The following is a 26562-nucleotide window of genomic DNA, read 5'->3' as shown; positions in this document are numbered from 1 at the left end:
AGGACGGGAAAAAAAGTCCTGCTAGCAGCATCTTCGGAGAGGTGAAGGAGCGGAGTGTATGCTGCTCCTTCACCGCTCCTGCCCATTGAAATAAATGGGACAGCGCGGCTATACCGCCGGCAAAGCGCCTCTGCAGAGGTGCTTTGCGGTGGTTTTTAACCCTTTCTCGGCCGCTAGCAGGGGGTAAAACTGCCCCGCTAGCGGCCACATACCGACAGTAAAGCGCCACTTACAATAGCGGCACTTTACCACCGATGCTGCCCCCGCCCCAGTGTGAAAGGGCCCTTACAGGCAAGACCTCGTTCTTCTATGCAGGCCCGGGTACCATCCTGGAGCCACAGTGGCGGGATGGATCTGGTGGTGGAGGCTTTTTAAATCCAGCATGGATCCCTCCTGGATGTCCGCAGAGCACATCTTCACTCGTGCCAACACCTTTAGACACTGGCGAAAAAACTGAGGTACTCCTTAAGGAGGAGGGGTTATATAGGGGAATCAACTTCTTGTATTGGGTGTGCCAGTGTAAACACCTGAAGGTAGCTATAACCCACTAAGTAAATACTTAATGCTCTGTGTCCTATGATGTACTATAAAGAAATTGAGATTTTTCTCCTCACTACTTATTGCAGTTACGGAGGCCCTGAAATGTCCAGACAGCACAAAAACCCCCAGATAGCACATAACCCCATTTTGGAAAGCAGACACCCCAAGGTATTTGCTAAGAGTCATGTTGAGTATTTTGCAGCTCTCACTTATTTTTGAAAATGAAGAAAGAAAATAATTTTTTTTTCCTTTTTTCAATTTTCAAAACTTTGTGACAAAAAGCGAGATCTGCAAAATACGCAACATGCCTCTCAGCAAATAGCTCGGGGTGTGTGCTTTCCAAAATGGGTTTATTTGGGGGGGGGGGGGGATTTGTGCTATCTGGGTATTTCATGGCCTTCGAAAACTGTGATAGGCAGTGAGGAGTGAAATAAAAAATTTACACCCCTAGAAATCCTGAAGGCAGTGCTTGGTTTTCAGGGTCCTGTACGCGGCTAGGCTCCCAAAAAGTCTCACACATGAGGTATCCCCATACTAAGGAGAAGCAGCAAAATGTATTTTGGGGTGTAATCCCACATATAACCATGGCACATGTGAGCAATATATCATTTGGTGACAACTTTGTGTAATGTTTGTTTTTTTTTTAGTAATTTTTCCATCACTTGTGACAAAAAAATAGAAATATTCAATGGGCTCAACATGCCTCTCAACAATTTCCTTGGGGCGTCTACTTTCCAAAATGGGGTCATTTGGGGGGGGGGGGGGGGGGGGTGCCATTTTCGCACCTTAAGAAATGATAGGCAGTCAAACTAAAAGCTACGTAAATTCCAGAAATGTACCCTAGTTTGTAGAAGCTATAACTTTTGCGCAAACCAATATACGCTTGACATCTTTTTTTTACCACAGACATGTGGCTGAATACATTTTGGCCTAAATATAGGACTAAAATTGAGCTTATTGGATTTTTTTTATAACAAAAAGTTGAAATTTTTTTTTTTTCTTCTTTCAAAATTTTTGGTCTTTTTCCGTTTATAATCGCAAAAAAAAAAAAAAAAAAAAAAAATCAGAGGCAATCAAATACCATCAAAAGAAAGCTCTGTTTGTGGGAAAAAAGGATGCAATATCTTTGAGTACAGCATTGCATGGCCACACAATTACCAGTTAAAGCAGCGCCAAATTGTAAAAAGTGCTCTGGTCATTGAGCAGCCAAATCCTCTGGGGCTGAAGTGGTTAAAATCTGTTTTTTTTTTTTTTTTTACTAGAAAATTACTTAGAACCCCCAAACACTAAAACTATAACATATATACATACAGTGGGGACAGAAAGTATTCAGACCCCCTTAAATTTTTCACTCTGTTATTTTGCAGCCATTTGCTAAAATTATTTAAGTTCATTTTTTTCCTCAATGTACACACAGCACTCCATATTGACAGAAAAACACAGAATTGTTGACATTTTTACTGATTAAAAAAGAAAAACTGAAATATATCACATGGGCCTAAGTATTCAGACCCTTTGCTGTGACACTGATATTTAACTCAGGTGCTGTCCATTTCTTCTGATCATCCTTGAGATGGTTCTACACCTTCATTTGAGTCCAGCTGTGTTTGATTATACTGATTGGACTTGATTAGGAAAGCCACACACCTGTCTATATAAGACCTTACAGCTCACAGTGCATGTCAGAGCAAATAAGAATTATGAGGTCAAAGGAAGTACCTGAAGAGCTCAGACAATTGTGGCAAGGCACAGATCTGGCCAAGGTTACAAAAAAAATTTGTTGCACATAAGGTTCCTAAGAGCACAGTGGCCTCCATAATCCTTAAATGGAAGATGTTTGGGAGGACCAGAACCTTTCCTAGAGCTGGCCGTCTGGCCAAACTGAGCTATCAGGGGAGAAGAGCCTTGGTGAGAGATAAAGAACCCAAAGATCACTGTGGCTGAGATCCAGAGATGCAGTCGGGAGAAAGTTGTAGAAAGTCAACCATCACTGCAGCCCTCCACCAGTCAGGGCTTTATGGCAGAGTGGCCCGACGGAAGCCTCTCCTCAGTGCAAGACACATGAAAGCCCGCATGGAGTTTGCTAAAAAAAACACCTGAAGGACTCCAAGATGGTGAGAAACGAGATTCTCTGGTCTGATGAGACCAAGATAGAACTTTTTGGCCTTAATTCTAAGCGGTATGTGTGGAGAAAACCAGGCACTGCTCATCACCTGTCCAATACAGACCCAACAGTGAAGCATGGTGGTGGCAGCCACATGCTGTGGGGGTTTTTCAGCTGCAGGGACAGGACGACTGATTGCAATCAAGGGAAAGATGAATGCGGCCAAGTACAAGGATATCCTGGACGAAAACCTTCTCCAGAGTGCTCAGGACCTCAGACTGGGCCGAAGGTTTACCTTCCAACAAGACAATGACCCTAAGCACACAGCTAAAATAACAAAGGAGTGGCTTTACAACAACTCCGTGAAGGTTCTTGAATGGCCCAGCCAGAGCCCTGACTTAAACCCAATTGAGCATCTCTGGTGAGACCTAAAAATGGCTGTCCACTAACGTTTACCATCCAACCTGACAGAACAGAACAGGAGAGGATCTGCAAGGAGGAATGGCAGAGGATCCCCAAATCCAGGTGTGAAACACTTGTTGCATCTTTCCCAAAAAGACTCATGGCTATATTAGATTAAAAGGGTGCTTCTACTAAATACTGAGCAAAGGGTCTGAATACTTAGGACCATGTGATATTTTTGCAGATTAAAGAAAAACTGAAATGTCAACAATTGTGTTTTTCTGTCAATATGGGGTGCTGTGTGTACATGAATGAGGGAAAAATATGAACTTAAATGATTTTAGCAAATAGCTGCAATATAACAAAGAGTGAAAAACTTAAGGGGGTCTAAATACTTTCCATCCCCACTGTACATACAGTGAAACCTTGGTTTTAACGGAGCGTTTTTGAAAGACAAGCAACCTTTTTTTTTTTTTTTTAAATTTGCCTTGATATACGAGCTTTTGGTTTTGTTTTTTTATGTTAAAAAAAAAAAAGAATTACACTCACAATGTGAAGCAGTCTGCTGCTCATCCATGTAAAGCCGCTGTGTATATGTACAGTGAAGCCACTGGTGTACAGCATACAGTGAAGCTTTGTATGTGGCCACGGATTTGCCGGCGATGGTGGCTCCCAGCGCTTCCTGAAGACAGACACTCCCAGCAGGAGTGGGCGTACCTGGAAGTGATGTCAGTTCCCGAGTTCTCTAGGAAGCGATGTGAACTGAACCTGTGGCCACATACAGTGTTGTACTGTACACCAGCAGCTTTACTGAACATACAGTACTGTATACAGAGTGGCTTTAAATAGATGAGCACCAACCTCTGGCCACATACAGAGCTGTGTACACCAGCAGCTTTACTCTACATACAGTATACACAGCGGCTTTAAATAGGTGAGCACTAGACTCCTTAACATTGTCACTGTGCACACTTTTTCTTAAAACTTTTGCAACAGAGGTACAGTACTCCTACTGTACAGTACTGTATTTTGAAGTGCAGTTTTATTTGTCTTATGTTTATAGTACACTTTATACTTTTGTTTGCCGTAATGATTTTTATATGAATAAATGGTTGTGGAACGAATCAGAGTTTCCATCATTTCCTATGGAGAAATTTGCTTTGATTTAAGCACTTGACAACTGGGCACTTAAACCCCCTTCCTAACCAGACCAATTTTCAGCTTTTGGTGCTCTCACATTTTGAATGACAATTAGTCATGCAACACTGTATCTTTATGAAATTTTTGTCCTTTTTTTCACACAAATAGAGCTTTCTTTTGGTGGTATTTAATCACTGCTGGGTTCTTTATTTTTTGCGCCGTAAAAGAAAAAAGACCGAAAAATCTGTAAAAAAATACATTTTTCTTCATTTCTGTTATAATATTTTGCAAATTAGTAATTTTTCTTCATATATTTTGGCCAAAATTTATACCGCTACATATCTTTGGTAAAAATAACCCAAATCGGTGTATATTATTTGGTCTTTTTGAAAGTTATAGAGTCCAAAAGCTATGGTGCGAATATCTGAAAATTGATCACACCTGAAGTACTGACGGCCTATCTCATTTCTTGAGACCCTAACATGCCAGAAAAGTACAAATACCCCCCAAATGACCCCTTTTTGGAAAGAAGACATTCCAAGGTATTTAGAAAGATGCATGGTGAGTTTTTTGAAGTTGTCATTTTTTCCCACAATTCTTTGCAAAATCAAGGTTTTTTTTTTACTTTTTTTTTTTTTTTTTTTCCACAAAATTGTCATATTAGCAGGGTATTTCTCACAGACCGCATATGCATACCACAAATTACACCACAAAACACATTCTGCTATTACTCCCGAGTATGGTGATACCACATGTGTGAGACTTTTACACAGCGTGGCCACATACAGAGGCCCAACATGCAGGGGAGCACCTTCAGGCGTTCTGGAGCACCCAGGCCAATTCTGACATTTCTCTCCTACATGTAAAAATCATCATTTATTAGCTAGAAAATTACTTAGAACCCCAAAACATTATATATTTTTTTTAGCAAAGACCCTAGAGAATACAATGGCGGTCGTTGCAACTTTTTATCTCGCACGGTATTTGCGCAGCAATTTTTTTAACGCTTTTTTTTTGGAAAAAAACTGTTTTGTGCTTTACAAAAACCAAAAAACAGTAAAGTTAGCCCAATGTTTTTGCATAATGTGAAAGATGAAGTTACGCCGAGTAAATAGATACCCAACATGTCACCCTTCAAAATTGCACGCGCTTGTGGAATGGCGCCAAACTTTGCTACTCAAAAATCCCCATAGGCGACGCTTTAAAATTTTTTACTGGTTACATGTTTTGAGTTACAGAGGAGGTCTAGGGCCAAAATTATTACTCTCGCTCTACCGATCGCAGCGATACCTCACATGTGTGGTTTGAACACCGTTTTCATATGTGGGCGGGACTTACGTATGCGTTCGCTTCTGCATGCGAGCACACAGGGACAGGGGCGCTTTAAAAAATTTTTTTTTTTTTTTTATTGTTCATTTTACTTTATTTATTTTAGTTTGATGCTTTTTTCCCAAAAAAAAAAAAAAAATTTTGACCACTTTTATTCCTATTACAAGGAATGTAATGGCATGACAGGTCCTCTTTACAGTGAGATATAGGGTCAATAAGACCCCACATCTCACCTCTAGGCTGGAAAGCCTGAAATAAAAAAAAAAAAAAAAAAAGATCCTGGCTTCGATCGTAGCGGTGAGTCGGTAGAAGCACCGCAAGGCGGCGGGAAGGGGGGACGTCCCCTCTCGCCTCCCGTAAGAACGATCAAGCAGTGGAACAGCCGCTATGATCATTCTCATGGTGGAGGGAATCGCCGGCTAAAAAAGCTGATATCTGAATGATGCCTGTAGCTGCAACCATCATTCAGATATCCCTGCACAAAGTCAAGGACGTTGTATGACGGCCGGCGGGCGGGAAGTGGTTAAAACGCTTTTTTTTTTTTTTAACACAAAGTTGTCCATTTATACAATATTTCTACCACATAACATGTACATGCCAAAAATGACACCCCAAAATAGATTCTCCTGCTCCTCCTGAGTACGGCGATACCCCATGTGTGAGACTTCCACAGCCTGGCCACATACAGAGGGCGAGTACAGCTGAGAATGGCAGAGCATGGCGGGGGCATGGCAGAGCATGGCAGGGGCATGGCAGAGCATGGCAGAGTATTGTGGGGGCATGGCAGAGTATTGTGGGGGCATTGCAGAGTATTGTGGGGGCATTGCAGAGTATTGTGGGGGCATTGCAGAGTATTGTGGGGGCATTGCAGAGTATTGCACAGCATTGCAGAGTATTGTGGGGGTATTGCAGAGTATTGTGGGGGCATTGCAGAGTATTGCACAGCATTAGTAGTGAGGGATGGCTGAGCATGGATGGAGGGATGTCTCTGTGCAGCACATACACATACAGCCCACAGCGCTGCAGACATCCATCCCCCTCCCCGCTCACTGTGTACCGATCGGTACACAGGAGGGGAGGAGAGGAACCGGCGTTATCAGATGACGCCGGTCTGTTTACATGTGATCGCGCCGTCATTTGACGGCTCGATCACATGGTAAACGGCCGCGATTAGCGGCCATTTACCGGGATCCGTGATGCGCCGGGCCCCCTGGACCCGGCGGTCACGGATGTGTTCGGGTGCGCGCCCCAGGGGGCGCGCGAGAGGGGAATTCTGGGAGGACGTCATAGTACGTCCACCCAGAGTTATCCAACCGCCCTGCAGCTGTCATTTGGCTATGGGCCGGTTGGTAACTGGTTAAGAGTGCTTTGGATTACAAGCATGCTTCTGGAATGAATTATGCTCGCAAACCAAGCTTTCACTATCTATCTTATTTTTTTCAGACACCCTAAAAAATAAAATGGCGGTCATTGTGATACTTTGTCACACTGTATTTGTGCAGCGGTCTTACAAAGTCAATTTTTTTGAAAAAAAACTTTTTTTTTGTATATATATATATATATATATATTGTAATAGTCCCTGTCACTGGGAAAAGGGATGGGATCTCTAACCCTGTGTCCATGTCTTATGGAGAGCCAGCAGGTTGTGTGCCCAGGTGCACACAGCCCATATAACGAGGGGCAAGTGAGAGCAGAGGGTGGAGGAAGGTGGAGTGTGTGTAGCTTGTTGCTACTGCTGTGTGAAGACAGACCTGTGTCTGGAGAGTGGTCTGCCCTGTGGGATTCTTTGCCCAGGGACTGGGAAAGGCTGGCCAGCCTTGAGAGTCGGGGAGACTGAGGAAGCCAGTGAGTCCAGGGGGCTGTAAAGAATTGGCAAATCTGTTGAGAGCAAGCAGAGGAACTGCTGACAAGAGAGCCAGGTGGCTTGGTATGTTTTCCTTATTTTTGGAGTGCTTAATGAAGTTAAACCCCTGCGTGGGAATCCTGAATGGACCTTTTTGCTTTTGTTTTTCGGTTTAATAAACGTGGGCTACCAGGCCCTTAACTATAATGCCTGTCTGATGTGGACTCACTGCACTAAAAACGCATTTATCGCTTGAGCTAAATACCCCAAACATTACAATATATATATAAAAAATAGCCCAATTTTTTTTTTTTATACTGTGAAAGATAATGTTACGCTGAGTAAATTGATACCCAACATATGCTTCAAAATTGTGCCCACTCGTGGAATGGCAACAAACTGACATTTAAATATCTCCATAGGTGATGTTTAAAAAGGTCTACAGATTACCAGTCTTGAGTTACAGAGGAGGTCTTTTGCTATAATTATTTCTCTAACGATCGCGGCGATACCTCACGTGTGGTTTGAACACAGTTTACATATGTGGGCGCAACTTATGCATGCGTTCGCTTCTGCGCGCGAGCTCGGAGGGACGGGACGCTTTAAATTTTATTCGGTTTCTTATTCATTTCACTTTATTTTTTAAATTGTTACACTCTACCTTTAAACATTTTTGGGATCACTTGTATTCCTATTCCAAGGAATGTAAACATCGCTTGTAATAGAAAAAAAAAAAAAAAAAAAACAAACAAACAAAAAAAAAAAGCATGACATGACCTCTTTAATGTGAGATCTGGGGTCAAAAAGACCTCAGATCTCACATTTGCACTTAAATTCAATGTATACAAAAGTCCCTTTAAAGGCCATTGGGCGGAAGCGACATTTGACGTCATTGAGTCGAGTCATTCCCCCCCTTCTGAGGGGAGGGGATCGGATCATCTCCACTGCTACCGACAGCTCCGGTAAACTGCAGAGACGACCGGAAGGCGGTGGGGGGGCACCTCTCCCACCGGCGATAAAAGTGTTCTCGCTGAGAATGCGCCATGGAGATCACTTTTATCTTAAGAGTGATGTATGTTATACCATGGGGTACAGCAGTATTTGATACTAAAAAAAAAAAAAGTCCCAAAGTAAGTATCATATGTGAATATGAAAAAAAAAAAAAAAAAAAAAAAACACAACAACGTCCAACAACGATAATTGGGTTAAATAAAGTCCATAGACACAGGTGTGCAAAGGTAGGTAATCAGTGACAAATTCCTCCACCATAAACAATGTGCCAACACCACACAAAATGCACGCTTACCATTCCCCTTTGGGTGATCGATGTACATTGCAAGTATTTTAACCACTTAAGGACCAGCCTCGTTTTGGATTTTAGGTGTTTACATGTTTAAAACAGGTTTTTCTGCTAGAAAATTACTTAGAACCCCCAAACATTATATATGGTTTTTCTTCTAACACCCTAGAGAATACAATGGCGGTCATTGCAATACTTTTTTTTGCACCGTATTTGCGCAGCGGTCTTATAAGCGCACTTTTTTTGGAAAAAATTCACTTTTTTGAATAAAAAAAAAACAGTAAAGTTATCCCAATTTTTTTTTTATATTGTGAAATATAATGTTACGCCAAGTAAATTGATACCCAACATGTCATGCTTGAAAATTGCGCCCGCTCGTGGAATGGCGTCAAACTTTTACCCTCCAAAAATCTCCATAGGCGACGTTTAAAAAATTCTACAGGTTGCATATTTTGCGCTACAGAGGAGGTCTAGGGCTAGAATTATTGCTCTCGCTGTGATACCTCACATGTGTGGTTTGACCACCGTTTTCATATGCGGGCGCTACTCGCGTATGCGTTCGCTTCTGCGCGCGAGCTCGTCGGGACAGGGGGGGGTTTTAAAAATTTTTTTTTTAATTTTTATTATTTATTTTAAAATATTTTATTTATTTTTACACTGTTTAAAAAAAAAAAAAAAAAAATTGTGTCACTTTTATTCCTATTACAAGGAATGTAAACATCCCTTGTAATAGAAAAAAGCATGGCAGGACCTCTTAAATATGAGATCTGGGGTCAAAAAGACCTCAGATCTCATATTTACACTACAATGCAATAAAAAAAAAAAAAAAAAGTCATTTAGAAAAATGACATTTGAAAAAAATATGCCTTTATGAGGCGTGGACGGAAGTGACGTTTTGACGTCGCTTCCGCCCAGCAGTATCATGGAGACGAGTGAGCGCCATCTTGGCCTCACTCATCTCCAGACACACCACGCAGAAGGACGCGATCGCCTCCGCCGCTACCGACGGCTCCGGTAAGCGGCGGAGGGCACCGGATCGCGGCGGGAGGGGGGGGGCCCCTCTCCCGCCACCAATAAAAGTGATCTCGCGGCGAATCCGCCGCAGGGACCACTTTTATCTGAAAGCCGGCCGCCGCACGAAAACGGGGATACCGGGGTTATGGCAGCTAGCTGCTGCCATAACAACGATATCCCCGTTCAAACTTAGGACGTATATAGTCGTGCGGCGGTCGGGAAGAGGTTGATAAACTTTGTTGAAGATTCCTACCTTTTGTTATTCTGAAGAACTAGGTGTTTGTGTCCATGTGCTAAGTGAATCTAATGGGAGCAATTTTATAATTATAAAATCAGCTGCTGAACTTGCAAGGCTCTAGTAAGGAAAATGGCACGGTCTGCATCACTTTACACAGGATTTTCCTTTGAGTGTATCTCACCATAGATGCAATTTTTGGTGTGTCTGTGTCTGTGTCTGTGTCTGTGTCTGTGTCTGTAAATGCCAAAAATCTGACTTGCACAAGAAGGAAATTACATTTCTGGGGGGCGTTCTGTACACCAGTGTTTCTCAACCTTTTACGGCAAAGTAACCCTGCAAGTCAAAAAAAAAAAAAAAAAAAAATTCTAAGAAATACCCCTGTCTTGAGAAAGTGATGGGCACTGATGGGGGCTGCACTTTTTTCAGCTTTCAGCGATTTTGCACTTTGGTTACAGTGTTGCTGTGGCTGTGCAATTGTCATTCAAAGTTTTTATAAAATTTTGTTCACACTAGAGAAAAAAAAAAAAACCCAACACATTTTTCTTTGTTTCGGTTATACAATTTTGCAAATTATTGTTCATAGATTTTTACTTTTTTCACATTTTGTTACAACCTTATTCCAAAACAGATTAAATTCAATATTTTCTTCAAAATTCTACAAACAATACCCCATAATGACAACGTGAAAGAAGTTTGTTTAAAATCTTTGCAAATTTATAAAAAAAAAAAAATCCCAGGTACATAAGTATTCAAAGACTTTGTTGAAGCGTCTTTGGTGCCAATTACAGCCTCAAGTCTGCGTATGATGCTACAAGCTTGGCACACCTATTTTTGCGCAGTTACATCCATTCTTTTTTGCAGGACCTCTCAAGCTCCATCAGGTTAGATACATAGTTACAGTTACATAGTTAGGTTAAGAAAAAAAACACAAGTCCATCCAGTTCAACCTTAAAAACAATAAATAAAATAAAAAATAATATCGTACAATCCAATCAATATACCCAATTTTATACCCTCAGTTGATCCAGAGGAAGGCAAAAAACCCCAGCAGAGCATGCTCCAATTTGCTACAGCAGGGGAAAAAATTCCTTCCTGATCCTCCAAGAGGCAATTGGATTTTCCCTGGATCAACTTTACCTATAAATGTTAGTACCCAGTTATATTATGTACATTTAGGAAAGTATCCAGGCCTTTAACGCAATCTACTTAGCTGGCCAGAACCACCTCCGGAGGGAGTCTATTCCAAATTTTCACAGCTCTTACTGTGAAGAAACCTTTGCGTATTTGGAGATGAAATCTCTTTTGCTCTAGACGTAAAGAGTGCCCCCGTGTCCTCTGGGTTGACCGTAAAGAGAATAACTCAACATCAAGTTCACTATATGGACCCCTTATATATTTGAACATGTTGATCATATCCCCCCTTATTCTCCTCTCCTCTTCTCAAGAGTGAATAAATTCAGTTCCTCTAATCTTTCCTCATAGCTGAGCTCCTCCATGCCTCTTATCAGTTTGGTTGCCCTTCTCTGCACTCTCCAGTTCCCAGATATCCTTTTTGAGAATAGGTGCCCAAAACTGAACTGCATATGCCAGATGAGGTCTTACTAATGATTTGAACAGGGGCAAAATGATCTCTCTCTCTGGAGTCCATACCTCTCTTAATACAAGAAAGAACTTTGCTCGCTTTGGAAACCGCAGCTTGGCATTGCATGCTATTATTGAGCTTATGATCTACCAAAACCCCCAGATCCTTCTCCGCCACGGATTCCCCCAGTTGTACACCCCCTAGCATGTATGATGCATGCATATTTTTAGCCCCCAAGTGCATAACTTTGCATTTCTCAACATTAAACTACATCTGCCACATAGTCGTCCAATTAGACAGTGCATTGAGGTCGGCTTGTAAATTGGAGACATCCTGTAAGGACGTTATTCCACTGCATAGCTTGGTGTCATCTGCAAAGACAGAAATGTTACTTTCGATCCCAGACCCAATATCATTTATAAAGCTATTAAAAAGTAAGGGTCCCAGCACTGAACCTTGGGGTAAACCACTGCTAACCTTAGACCACTCAGAGTAAAAATCATCATCCACTACTCTCTGAATTCTATCTTTTAGCCAGTTTTCTATCCATTTACAAACTGATATTTCCAAGCCTGTAGACTTTACCTTACACATGAGCCGCGTGTGGGGAACTGTGTCGAATGCTTTTGCAAAATCCAAGTATACCACGTCCACAGCCACCCCTCTGTCCAAGGTTTTACTTCTTCATAAAAAGAAATCAGGTTTGTCTGACAACTTCTGTTTTTCATGAATCCATGCTGTCTGTTGCTTAACCACTTCCCTACCCGGCCATAGACAAATGACGTCCACAGATGGGATCTCCCATCCTGGGTGGACGTCATATGACAGCCTGGGATTCCCGGCCATCTAGGGGGCGCGTGCAGCCAGAGGCGCGCGCACGTGCCTGCCGCGTTGCTCGGGACCCGGTGCGTGTGCCCGGCGGCCGCGATGGCCGCCGGGCACCCGCGATTGCCCATTAACCGAGCCGGACCGTGGATCTGTGTGTGTAAACACACAGATCCACGTCCTGTCAGTTGTGAGGAGAGCGATCTGTGTTCCCAGTACAGCGGAACACTGATCGGTCTCCTCCCCTAGTACGTCCCCGCCCCCTACAGTTAGAAACACTCCCTTAGGAAACATAGTTAACCCCCTTGTGTCCCCCTAGTGGTTAACCCCTTCACTGCCTGTCACATTTACACAGTAATCAATGCAATTTTATAGCATTGATCGCTGTATAAATGTGAATGGTCCCAAAAATGTGTCAAAAGTGTCCGATGTGTCCGCCATAATGTCGCAGTCACAAAAAAAAAAAAAAAAAAAAAAAATCGCGATCGCCGCTATTACTAGTAAAAAAAATAAGTATTTTTTTTTAAAAATGCCATAAAATCTATCCCGTATTTTGTAGACGCTATAACTTTTGCGCAAACCAATCAATATACGCTTATTGCGATTTTTTTTTACCAAAAATATGTAGAAGAATACGTATCGGCCGAAACTGAGGAAAAAAATTTTTTTTTTTTTTAAAAATGGGATATTTATTATAGCAAAAAGTAAAAAATATTGTGTTTTTTTCAAAATTGTCGCTCTTCTTTTGTTTATAGCGCAAAAAATAAAAACCGCAGAAGTGATCAAATACCACCAAAAGAAAGCTCTATTTGTGGGAAAAAAAGGACGCCAATTTTGTTTGGGTACAACGTCGCACGACCGCGCAATTGTCGCTTAAAGTGCGACAGCGCTGAAAACTAAAAATTGGTCTGGGAAGGAAGGGGGTGAAAATGCCCGGTATTGAACCGGTTAAAATGTTTTTTTCCAGCAAGAACTCGTCTATGTGGTCTTTTATGAAATGCTCCAGTGTCTTCCCAACTATAGAAGTTAAACTAACAGGTCTATAGTTACTTGGTAAAGACTTTGATCCCTTTTTAAATATAGGCACCACGTTCACTCCAGTGGTACTATTCCAGTCATTAATGAGTCCCTAAAAATTAGATACAATGGCTTTGAAATTAGAGCGCAATTCTTTTATTATCTGTGGATGGATGCCATCAGGCCCAGGTGCTTTATCCACCTTTATTCTGTCTAAATAATTCTGAACCATATCACTTTTGAGCCATTGTGGATCATTCGGGGCTGTGTCACTACCACCCCCATTATGGACATGAGCTCCCCCATGCTCTTTTGTATACACAGAGCTGAAGAAAATATTTAATAAATTTGCCCTCTTTGTCCCCAGTCACCACTCTAGATTATTTTGTAAAGGGCCTACATGCTCAGACCTGACCTTTTCACTATTAATATATTTGAAGAATTTTTGGGGGTTTTTTTCCTACTATCTTCTGCAATCTGTCGCTCGTTTTGAATTTTTGCATCCTTGATTTCCTTTTTACATATTCTGTTAAATTCTTTGTAACATTTAAATGACACTAGTGATCCTTCATTTTTATATTTTTTAAAAGCTCTTTTCTTATTGTTTATAGCTTCTTTAACTTTGGCCGTGAGCCACATAGGTTTTGTTGTTAGCCTTTTAAACTTATTGCCCATGGGAATATACTTTGCAGTGAGATCCCAAACAGTCTTTTGGAAGAATTCCCATTTCTGTTCTGTGTTTATCAATGCAAAATATTCCCTCCCAGTCTAAATCCTGGAGAGCAGCCTTCATCCTTGGAAAATTTGCTCTCTTGAAGTTAAGGGTTTTTATCTTTCCCGTATATATATTTCTTGTTTACAGCCAACATCAAATGAAATCATGTTATGATCACTGCTACCCAGGTGTTCCTTTATCTGGACATTAGTAATAAGCTCTGCATGGTTTGAAATTACCAGGTCCAACAGAGCTTCATTCCTAGTTGGGGCCTCAAACTGGACCATAAAATTGTCCTGTAATAGGTTTATAAATTTTTGCCCTTTAACTGTCCCAGCAGTGCCATTACTCCAGTCAATTTCTGGGTAGTTAAAATCCCCCATTATCATCACTGTCCCAGCCCTTGCAGCCCTTTCTATCTGTGCAAGGAGCTGAGTCTCCACCTCCTCGTTAACATTGGGTGGTCTATAACAAACGCCAATGATTAACTTTGAACTACGCCCATCTATATGCAGTTCCACCCATAATGCTTCAGACTCACACTCTCCATCAACCAGGTCCTCTTTCACACTTGCTTTGAAATCACTTCTCACATAGAGACAGACCCCGCCACCTTTCCTTTTTACCCTGTCTCTCCGAAAGAGTGCATAGCCAGGAATATTAATAGCCTAGTCATGTGAGGATTGAAGCCAAGTTTCAGTAATATCGATTACATCATAGCTCTCCTTCTGCACCAGAGCTTCCAATCACCTATTTTGCTTGGCAGACTTCTGGCATTGGTGTACAAACACTTTAATGCATTATGTTTTGCTCTGGTGTTTTTCATATCATTTTTAGTAGTACAAATGGCACTATAGTTTCCAATGGCTGTTTGCAACATGGGAAATTTGTCATCTGCCATAACCCTCCCCCCATCTATCCCCATTCCACCCTCCATTAATGTCTGACCCCTAACTGACCTGTCTGCCCGATGTAATTCTAGTTCACCCTCCCCCCTCAATCCTAGTTTAGGGGAGGGTCGGTGCACAGCTATTTTCAGATGTCACTAGAGATGTTCCAATCGGGTTCAAGTGGGGGCGGTGGCTGGGCCACTCAAGGACATTCACAGAGTTGTCCTGTAGCCACACCTTTGTTATCTTAGCTGTGTGCTTAAGAGTCATTGTCTTGTTGGAAGATGAACTTTTGCACCAGTCTAAAGGGTCCAGAGCACTCTGGAGCAGGTTTTCAATCAAGGATGTTTCTGTACATTGCTGTATTCATCTTTCCCTCGATCCTGACTAGTCTCTCAGTTCCTGCCTCTGAAAAACATCCCCACAGCATGCCGCCGCCACTACCACGCTTCACTGCAACAATGGTATTGGCAGGTGAAGCAGTGCCTGGTTTCTGCCAGACATGGCACTTGCCATTCAGGTCAAAGAGTTCAATCTTTGTTTCATCGGACCACAGAATTTTGTTTCTCATGGTCTGAGTCCTTCAGGTGCCTTTTGGCAAACTCCAGGCAGGCTGTCATGTGTCTTCTACTGAGGAGTGGCTTCCGTCAGGCCACTACCATACAGGCCTGATTGGTCCTGTAGACATGGTTGTTCTTCTGGAAGGTTCTCCTCTCTCCAGAGACACTCTGGTGCTCTGTTAGAGTGACTATTGGGTTCTTGGTCACCTCCCTGACTAAGGCCCTTCTGACTAATGTGGGATATTTATTATAGCAAAAAGTAAAAAAGTGCTTTTTTCAAAATTGTCGCTGTTTTTGTTTAAAGCGCAAAAAATAAAAAACCGCAGGGGTGATCAAATACCACCAAAAGCTATTTGTGCAAAAAAAAAAAAGATGCAAATTTTGTTTGGGTTCAGCGCAATTGTTAATTAAAGCGACGCAGTGCAAAATTGTAAAAAGTGCTCTGGTCAGAAAGGGGGTAAAATCTTCTGGGGCTGAAGCAGTTAAAGAGGGTGAAAATCCACTTTCAGGCTCTATGCACACTAGCCTTTTTCATAACCTCAAAAAAAACAAAGAAAGACATAAAGAAGATGGATGTAAAATGCTGATAATAGCATTTTTGCGCCAGCTTCTGGTAGCATTTTGGCAGCTTTTAGTAGCATTTAGCATTCTGTTGGAAAAACGTTTTAAAAAGAATTTTTTTACTCCTAAATGCTGAAGCTCAAAAAAATTCTTATAGCCTAAAAGTAGTGTGCATGGACATACAGGATAACACTATTTAGCTTATAGGAGCAGAAAAAAAAAAAAAAGCTAACAGCAGCTTCTGGGAGCTTGGGAAAAAACAAAAAACAAAACACACTAGTGTGCATGGAGCCTTAGGATGTCTAATTTGAAACCCATACTATGTTTTTTAGTCCAAAAATGAACTAATACAGGGCTCAAAATTTCAAGTCCTGAGCTACTAGCCAGGCCTTAAGAGTTACTCGTCACCAGTTGCCCCACCCAACCCCTACCATGCCCCGCCCCTAAACACACCTTGATAAATCTCATGAAATTACTTAAATGGTTTCTGCAGAGTTATATATATATATATATATATATATATATATATATATATATATATATATATATATATATATATATATATATATATATATATATATATATATATATATATATATATATATATATATATATATATACACATATACACATATACACACATACACACATATACATATATACACACTTTACCAGTGCCCATCAATGCAGCCTCACAAGTGCCAGGGGAATAGGAGAGGAAGAGGTGAGGCGGCCGGATTAGAGTGCAGGGATTGCCACTGTAAGAGATTATTTGAATTGCCCAGTGTTCCCGGAGCTCTCCATCACACAGTCCTGCCTCCTGGCCCAACGCCTTTGGTAGACAGTGGTCCAATGCCGTGCCAGGAGGCGGGACTGTGTGATGGTGAGCGCCGGGCAATTCAAATGAAAGCTGTTACAGCGGGCAATCCCAGTTGTCTGATCTGACTGGCTTGCCTCTTCCTCTATGCTCTCTTCCCCTGCCCCCCCCCGAGGCAACCCACGCTCGCCATTAATCATTTTCCTTTGAGAAAATGCAAGTAGAAAATTTGAGGGCTGAACTGATATTTAGGAATTACGCTCCCTGTAATCATTAATGTGTACACATTATGTACACTTTTTAATTAACATTTTTATTATATATACATATACACACACACACACACACACACACGTCTGCTGTCTTTTTAGAATTACGGTATAATGCAAGTTAATACTGGCCAGACATGTAAAACATATTGCTTTTTGAAATTTAACTTTTAGATTTTAAATGTCAGATTGATTATGTGCCTTCTGTGAAGATTTTGTGACTATTGCTTATGTGTACCAGGAGGGAACGTGGACCCTTTAATGATTAGATGCGCCATCTCATCCTTGTAACTGCAGGAGAGCTTTCCTTTTGAAAGACAGACTTACTGGCTGGATCACCAGATGAAAAATAGAAGAAAAAAACTTAAAGGAAACTAATACAGCCATCACAAGAAAGAACTGGCTAGCTGCAATATAATACTGTAAAGGTTTGCTTTTGGTCTGAATACTGCTTTAAAAATTGGCACATCATGGACTCTAGAATAAATAGTTATCATGGATATTCACACAAAAAAAAAAAAAAAAAAAAAAAAAAAAGGAAGAAGAAGGGGAGGTACTTCTGGCAAGTTAGTAAATTATACACCGCATCATTATACACAGTACCTAGAAAAGTACACACTTTGCCACGATTCAGTGACACATGAAAACCTTCCGTTTAACGCGTATGTAAACACTAGCAATGCACTTTTTTATTTGCTTCCTCTTGGTTACTAAAAATACCATCTCTGGTTATATGTTGATTAAAGCGGAGCTCCACCCAAAAGGGGAAGCTCTGCTCATCTGCCTCCCCCCCCCCTCCGCTGCCACATTTGGCACCTTTTTTTGGGGGGGGTCCCCCTCCTCCTTCGTGCATGTACAGTAGGGAACCCGCTGTGAAGCTGCAAGGCTTCACTGCCGGTTTCCCTTAGTGAAGATGGCGGCGGCAGCACCCGATAGCCAATTGAAAAATCGGCTTGGTTGAAGACACCCCTGGATTTCTGGACAGGTAAGCGTCCTAATATTAAAAGTCAGCAGCTACAGTATTTGTAGCTGTTTATTTTTTTCTGCAGAAGCATGGAGCTCCTCTAAGTGAAAGAAAGAAATGTCACTTTGTCTTGCCTAAATCTTCTGAGCCGATAACTTCCTTTGCATTTTGTCCCTGCTGACAGGGACAGTTAGCATTGTTCACAGATCCCTCCAAATCAAACCCCCACTTTCTCCCCTGCCACTAGTTCAAGAAGGTCAAGTCACAGAGTCCCTGATATGCTTGTATGCCTGGCCCGTACAACCTGAGATCCAACTTCCTGATCACCTCTATCCACTCTGTCGTTCTAAAAGCCCCGGCATCCTTCAGTGGCCCTGGGCTCACAGAGCCAGACGAGCACAGGGAACAGTAAATTTATCCTGGAGAGAGGCTTTAAACATGCCTCTACAATACAATGGCTTGGAGGGTTTACCCTTATTTTTGTTTTGATTGGAATTTACTTTTACAATGAACAGTATATTTGTGTCAAATGGTAAAAAAAAAAAAAAAAAAAAACAAACAAACACACACACACACACACACACACACCCCACTTTATTTGCTCCTGAAACCCCCAAAAGCCAATCGGCCATTCCCTGGATCAACTACTCCTGGTGTTATTACCCATTAATGTCAGTATCCAGTTATATTTTGTGCATTTAGGAATATATCCAGCTATTTTTTAAAACAATCTACTGAGCTGACCAGAATTAGTTCTTGAGGGAGTCTATTCCACAAGTACATACAGGAATTACCAATAAAACTAATTTCTTTAATGCTTTATAAATAATTAAATCCACATAACATTAAGATCTACAGACTAATCTACCACATTAGATTTATAGTGAAGCATTTCTAATAGAAAGCAGGTTTTCATGGTTGGCTGGCGAAACCATGACATACTGTATATAGGATAATATATAGTATTAATAATCTTTACTAAACTGGAACAGGCCAACATCCATTTTTTCATAGTAATTATGGGATAGTAAATAGGGGCCATAATATTGCCAGACTGAGATCACATTTCATTATTGTGTAGATAGTAATGTACACAAGTATATCATGTCATAGCACTTACTCCGAGATATGTAAAAATACATCAGGCCCTCCATCTTCAGGTATAATAAAACCATGTCCCTTAGAGCGGGAGAAGCATTTGCAAACTCCTTTGTAGACTTGACTTTCAGATGCTCTTGCCGCGCTGTGACACACAAAGTAATCATGCATATTAAAATGGAGCGGCAAAGAAAATCATACCTATATTCACAGGTTATGAAAAAACATTTAAAAGTGTGTTCCTCTATGGCTTCCCCAGGGCTGGCCCGAGACAATGTGCTGCCTGGGTCCAGGAACAAAATGCTGCCCCCCCCCCCAAAAAAAAAAAAATAAATCACGCCCACCAAAAGGCCGCCAACATCCATTATTTTATATCATGATAATTAAAACATTTTTTTTTTAGGAAGTCAGATTTACATGCAACACCTTGTCTATATGCAAAATTATATGCCATACGATTATGTTCAATTCCAAGGGGTGGGCTAGGGCAGTATAGGGACATGAGGCTAGGGCAGTATAGGGATTCCATCTAAGTATTTAGCGGTCAGGGGTTCAAATTTAAAAAGTGGCTGCAAAGGCTCAAGGTTTCTTACCTTCATGCATGAACATAAAAAAAACCTGTTTGCGCATGCACCACAGCAGCCCCGCCCAAGTACCTACTGGAGTGCCATCTCGATTCAGTGCTGTCCTGGGTCGCTCCCTCGCCATCGACTCCTGCTACTGTTAATCAAAGCCAGTGAGCCAATGAGGAGAGAGCGTTGCCAAGCCATAGTTACATAGTTAGGTTGAGAAAAGACAAGTCTGAAGAAAGGTAGCAAGCACTGAACTTATTCTCTGGAGGAGAGACGCTTGAGAGGGGATAGGATTTAAATTTACTAATACCATACTGGTGACCCCACAATAGGGATAAAACTTTAGCGGAAGGGAGTTGACAAGACACGTGGCCACTCATTAAAATAAGAAAAGAGGTTTAACCTTAAACTACATAGGAGGGTTCTTTACTGTAAGTGCAGCAAGGATGTGGAATTCCCTTCCACAGACGGTGGTATCAGCAGGGAGCATCGATAGTTTCAAAAAACTATTTGATAAGCACCTGAACATACAGGGATATACAATCTAAAATGGGCATATAATCACACACATAGGTTGGACTTGTGTCTTTTTCTCAACCTCACCTACTATGCAACTATGCAAGTCCATCTAGTATATACAAAAAACAAACAAACAAAAACACACAATTCCATATACACAAACTTTCACCCACAGTTGATCCAGAGGAAGGCGAAAAACCCCAGCAAAGCATGCTCCAATTTGCTACAGCAGGGGAAAAAAAATTCCTTCCTAATCCCCTAAGAGGCAAACGGATTTTCCCAGGGTCAAATTTACCAAATTGGCACACAGCAGCGGATTGGGAGCAAGCCTGCTCGGGTGCCCCTATAGCAAGCTGTTTGCTGTGCGAGCACTTGGCAGGAGGGAGGGGCCAGGGGAGCAGGTGGGGGACTATATATATATATATATATATATATATATATATATATACACACATACATACATATATATATATATACATACACACATACATACATACACACACATACATGTGCCTTCACAATCACTTTAAACTCAGTAACATAACATAAAACCTCTAATCCAACCTGTACTGTTTTAATTGCAGCACTGTGACTTCTGATTCATATCTATAGGTTGAATATAAGAATTAGAAAGCCATCTGTAAACACGCACGTTACTTGGCTATTAAAAGCCAAGTACAAAACAAATGACTATTACTTACGCAGAAGATGTTCTTGTACGTCTAGTTGGAAGTGGACTGGGAATGAGGTGGCCTCTCATTGGAGATGAAGAGCGATCTCTAGAATCTGGTAAAGTGAGGGTCTTTGGAGACTGAGGAGATACTGGTGAATCATTGGATGGGGCACCGACAGGTGAATTAGATGACATTTCTGTTGCTTATCTGAAACGAATAGAAAATACAGATCATTTGAGAGATAATATTTTTCAGATGCCATACGGAAAGGTTACATGCATAGAGTTGTAAAACACCATGCATAGACAGAAATTAATTAATAACTAAATGACACTTAAAATGGAATTATACTTACCTCCCTCCAGTGATAGGACATCCAAGCAACATCTTTGCCTGTTTTTTTTTGCCAGGTTCCAGACCTTCAGGTGTAATGCCCATGCACGTGTAGGAGTGCATTCATCCTGGCAGATGTTGAAAGTGTAGACTGAGCTGCGAAGCTCTATGTACATTTTGAAGAAAATTGTGGAAAAAATCCTTTAGTTCAGAAGAGATGTTAAAAAAAAAAAAAAAATAGGATTTTTAAAACCGCTTACCTGTAAAATCCTTTTCTTTGAGGTACATCACAGGACACAGAGCCATGGTACTTACTATATGGGTTTAATAGGCCACCTTCAGGTGATGGACATTGGCATGCCCTAAATTAAAAAGTGCCCTCCCTATATAACCCCTCCCACTGGTGGGAGTACATCAGTTTTGTAGCAAAGCAATACACGTGTATAACAAAAAAGGGAGAGAGCTCTGTGTCCTGTGATGTACCCCAAAGAAAAGGATTTTACAGGTAAGCTGTTTTAAAAATCCTATTTTCTTATCGTACATCACGGGACACAGAGCCATGGTACTTACTATGTGGGATGTCCCATAGCAATGCCAACTGAAGGGAGGGAGACAACAAAAGTAGGGCACCAAGAGACCAGAGAACTCATACTGCAGTACACTGCACCCAAAGGCGCTATCCTCATGACCTCTCACATCTACTTGATAGAATTTGGTAAATGTGTGGACTGAAGACCAAGTTGCGGCCTTGCAGATCTGAGCCAAGGAGGCTTGGTGATGCACTGCCCAATAAGCACTAACAGCCCTGGTGGAGTACGCTTTAATATGAAAAGGAGGAATTTTCCTCTTTAAACCATAAGCTTGAACAATCACTTGACAAATCCATTTTGCAATGGTAGATTTCAATGCTGCCTGTCCTCTTTTAGGACCGTCTGGGCAACACAAATAAAACATGTGTTTTACGAATCTGAGCTGTCACTTTCAAATAGACCTTGACCACCCTCACCACATCAAGAGAATGTAGTGATTTTTCCTTCACAGAACAAGGCTCTGAAAAAAAAAAAAAAAAAAAAAAAAAAAAAAAAGGGGTAAAATATATCTTGGTTTAAATGAAAACCTGATACTACTTTTGGTAGGAATTTAGGATGAGGTTTTAATACAACCTTATCCTTATGCAGAACCAAATATGGCTCTTTACAAGAAAGAGCAGCCAACTCTGATACTCTAGCAGAAGATATGGCAACCAAGAAAACTATTTTCCTTGTCAAAAGGACCAAGGGAATATCTCGAATAGGCTCAAAAGGCTGCATTTGTAAAGCTGATAGGACTAAATTTAAGTCCCAAGGATTCAAGGGGGATCTAACTAATCTAACGGGATTAATCCGTGTAACCCCCTGAATAAAGTTATGAACCAGAGAATTTGAAGCAAGTGGTCGTTGGGGGGGAGAACCACTGATAAGGCCGACACATGGCTTTTGATAGTACTCAAGGCCAGCTTCAGCTCTAATCCCATTTGTAAGAATTCAAGGATCCTACCTATGACATTTTCTGGGGTGCCATCCCCTGGATTCACACCAGGAGACATATGTCTTCCAGACTCTATAGTATATGATTCTGGAGGCCAGCTTCCTAGCATTAACCATAGTACAAACTACTGAAGTGGACAGCCCACGTTCCTTTAGAATGTGGGTCTCAATACATAGCCAAACCATTAAATTTAGCGTTTGTAAGGTAGGATGGAATACTGGACCTTGCGAGAGAAGGTCTGGCCACAGCGGTAGGGTCCAAGGGTCCCCTACCGACATTTTTATGATCTCGGCAAACCAAGATCTCCTGGGCCACAAGAATCACCTCCTTCCCTTCTTGCTTGATCCTGCGAAGAAGCCGTGGAAGCAGAGATCAGCAAGAACTGATCCCAAGGAAAGACCAAGGCATCTGTTCCGCATGCCATCAGATCCCTTGCCCTTGACACAAAGTGGTCGATCTTGTTATTGAACCTGGACGCAAACAGATCCACGTCCAGAACTCCCCATTTTTGACATATTGACAGAAAGATGTCGGGATCATTCTCCCGGGAACAATTGTTGGTGACTCAAGTAGTTCGCCTGCCAATTCTCTATCCCAGGAATGAAAATTGCTGATAGGCAAGGAATATGATTCACCTCTCTGGGCCTCACAACTTCTCGTGCCCCCTTGGTGAATGATGTAGGCCTCTGCTGTGGCATTGTCAGATTCAGATCCTGACAGGATAATTGCATAGTCTCTAGGGCCAGGCGTACTGCCTGAATTTCTAAAATATTGATAGGCAAGGTCCTCTCTGAGATGGACCATTTCCCCTAGACAGATGTTTCTTCCAGGACTGCTCCCCAGCCTAAAAGGCTGGCATCTGTTACCACCTTCCAGGTGACTGGCAGAAGGGATTCCCTTTTTGAAGATTCTTGGAGATCAACCACCAATTGAGGCTCTGACGCACACTGGGGGATAAATGCATTGGAAAGTCCAGAGCATGGACCTTCTTGTTCCAAGTAGATAGGATATTGATTTGTAGCAGTCTCGAATGAAACTGCGCATAAGGAACGGCCTCAAAAGAAGCCACCATCTTTCCCAACAATTTCATGCAAAGACCAATAGAAAAATTCTTCTTTGCTTTGACCACCTGGATCAGTTCCTTTATGGAACTGATCCTTTCCTGGGACAGAAACACCCTCTTTTGAGCTGTATCTATGATCAGCCCCAAGTACTGCAAGTACTCCTTGATGGTTTTAAGGAGGATTTTTCTAGGTTGAGAATCCAACCTAGGTCTTCCAGGTAGCTGACTGATGACCAAAGTTTGGTTTAAGCGGGCTACCGATTGATCTATCAAGAGTAGATCGTCTAAGTAGGCTAGTATTGTTATAACTTTGGCCCTTAACCTGGCTAAAAGAGGAGCCAGGATCTTTATAAACACTCGAGGTGCAGTAGCCAGTCCAAAAAGGAAGCACTACAAACTGAAAGTGACGATTTTCTACCTCGAAGCGTAGAAATTTGATGAGCGGGGAAAAGCGGCACATGGAGAGAAGCATCCTTGATGTCGATTAATGCCAGAAGTTTTCCCCCTTGAGGAAGGAGACTACAGATTGGATTGACTCCATGCGAAAGGAACGGAAGTTTAAAAAACGGTTTAGATGTTTGAGATCTAAAAATGGGTCTGACATCCCCGTTTGGTTTTGGAACTATGAACAGGTTTGAATAAAAACCCAAACCTCGCTCTTCCAAAGGGACTTCCGATATCACCCCTTGAGATATAAGATGATCCAAAGCTAGAAAGACTTTTCATTGGATCTTTGGGAACGTTTGATCTGAGAAAAGGAGGATACAGGAACTCTCGGGACTCTAGTTTGTAACCTAGAGAAATTGAGGAAGCCACCCATCTGTCTTGACAATGTTCCTGCCAGACTCTTGAAAACTGCAGAAGCCTTCCCCCCACCCGAGCGAACGGGGGCGTCCCTTCATAAGGAGACTTTAGTAGTTTGTTTTGTGGGCTCTCCCCCAGGTCCTCTTTTAGCCCTGGGACTGACCAAGAGGTTTACCTCTAGAATCTGACTATGGAGGCCGTCGAGACTGCCTGGAGGCAGCTGCCAATGTCATTGAAGTAGTACGTTTAAAAGTAAAATGTTTAAACTTTTTCTTAACCGGTAAAAGGGAAATTTTCCCATTAGAAATTCTTTGGATATACTTATCTAGATCATCCCTGAACAATCGTTCACCATGAAAAGGGAAACTGACCAAGAGATTTTGCATGGCGCTTCGGCTGACCAATTTTTCAACCATAGGATTCTACGCACATGTACCAGCCCTAGCATAAGCCGTGAGGCCTGGAGAATAGAATCTCTCATAGTGTCTACTGTGAAACACAAAGCTTCTGATATACCGGCCAAATCCTGGGCCTGCTGATCAGGAATAGCTTTGAGCCTATCTGTAAACTGGTCCATTAAGGACCGAGATACTCCGATGGCTGCAGCGCAGGTTGAACGACTGAACCTGCAAGTGAAATATAGTTCTTAAGAAGTTGGAATTCCTTTTTATCTGTTGGATCCTTTAACATCTGAGCATTGTCAACTGGACAAGTCAGGTTTTTATTTACAGAGGATATAGCATAGGTAGGATATAGGACATAGGTTGGACTTGATGGACTTGTGTCTTTTTTCAACCTCACCTACTATGTAACTATGTAGCAGCGTCAATTCCTGGAATTCCCCATTTTTTATAAAAGTCTTCCTCCCTAGGATAAAGCATAGAAATCTTTTTTGGAGGGAAAAATTGTTTATCTGGATGCTCCCATTCAGCATACATAAGCTTCCTTAGCCACGAATGGATAGGAAAAGAATGATCAGATTGGGGAGGCTTTAGTGAACCCAAACCAGACGTGGGCTCATCAACTGACTGCGCTGCTGGCAGTGAAAAAGTAGAGCGGACCAACCCAGTGAGAGAGATTGTACCAGCAATCTTTCCTGCGGACCTGATATTTCTGTATCAGGTTCCTCATACACAGACGTTAGCCACTTCGTGGTCCTTAGAAGGCAAATCATCTTCACTTGCTCCTTAGAATGAGGGTCCTGAGCAATGGACGGGGACCTGCTACACTTAGCCCCAGTCTGGAAATAAGGCATCAGTTTTTTGCTCCAAGCTTGAAATGGTTGAAGAAAAAACCTCCTGGGTAATTTAGTGTTGATTTTAGTCTTAGGACTAAAATGGCATTTTGGTCCCATTGTAGTCTTCTGCAATTGTTTTAGTCGTATTTAGTCGACTAAATCTCCAGTACATTTTAGTGGACTAAAATGTCCTATGTTTTAGTCGACTAAAATCTCCAGTACATTTCAGTAATTGCAATTTAGTTTTCGTCATAGACTTTTGACTAAAATGGCATTTTAGTTTTAGTCGTATTTTAGTCAACTAAAATAGTATTCATTTAGTTGACTAAAATGTTTTAGTCGACTAAATTAACATTGGTGATATACATAGGGGCTGCAGTGTCAAGAGCACTTGCCCCGCCTGATGGCTCACTCTGATCAGCCATATCACTCTCAGGGGATGACACCTTTTTTGAGATGTTTCTAGGCTGCCGTGTGACTGTAGTAGTCTTACCAGAGCCCCCTTTTGGAGGTGCTTTTACCCCCCCTTCCGCTCATAGCCTGATTCGCAAAGCAGAGGTACTACCAGAAGGAGTGCATGAACAATATTCCATCCTAATTGCTGCTATTAATTCTCAGCCTGAT

General features: G+C 41.7%; 1 protein-coding gene across 2 annotated transcripts in view; it reads right to left on the bottom strand.

Moving 5' to 3' along the window:
• Nucleotides 1–26562, bottom strand: part of CARHSP1 (calcium regulated heat stable protein 1) — a 139181-nt gene that overhangs the window by 20208 nt on the left and 92411 nt on the right. Inside the window, exons 1-3 of one of the 2 annotated variants that reach the window (XM_073632984.1) lie at nucleotides 21330–21473; nucleotides 21002–21181; nucleotides 19232–19354 (exon numbers count right to left, since the gene is read on the bottom strand). In XM_073632984.1, coding sequence (XP_073489085.1) covers nucleotides 19232–19354; nucleotides 21002–21168 — 290 coding nt within the window. In that variant the 5' untranslated portion in view covers nucleotides 21169–21181; nucleotides 21330–21473. Of the gene's footprint in view, nucleotides 1–19231; nucleotides 19355–21001; nucleotides 21182–21329; nucleotides 21474–26562 lie in introns of those variants that run through there. The other variant, XM_073632983.1, reaches the window with a different exon arrangement.

The sequence above is a fragment of the Aquarana catesbeiana genome, linkage group LG06 (assembly GCF_042186555.1).
Source record: "Aquarana catesbeiana isolate 2022-GZ linkage group LG06, ASM4218655v1, whole genome shotgun sequence".
Classification (NCBI taxonomy): Eukaryota; Metazoa; Chordata; class Amphibia; order Anura; family Ranidae; genus Aquarana; species Aquarana catesbeiana.
Note: the sequence above shows the minus strand (reverse complement) of the source record. Positions and strands in the feature narration are given on the sequence as shown.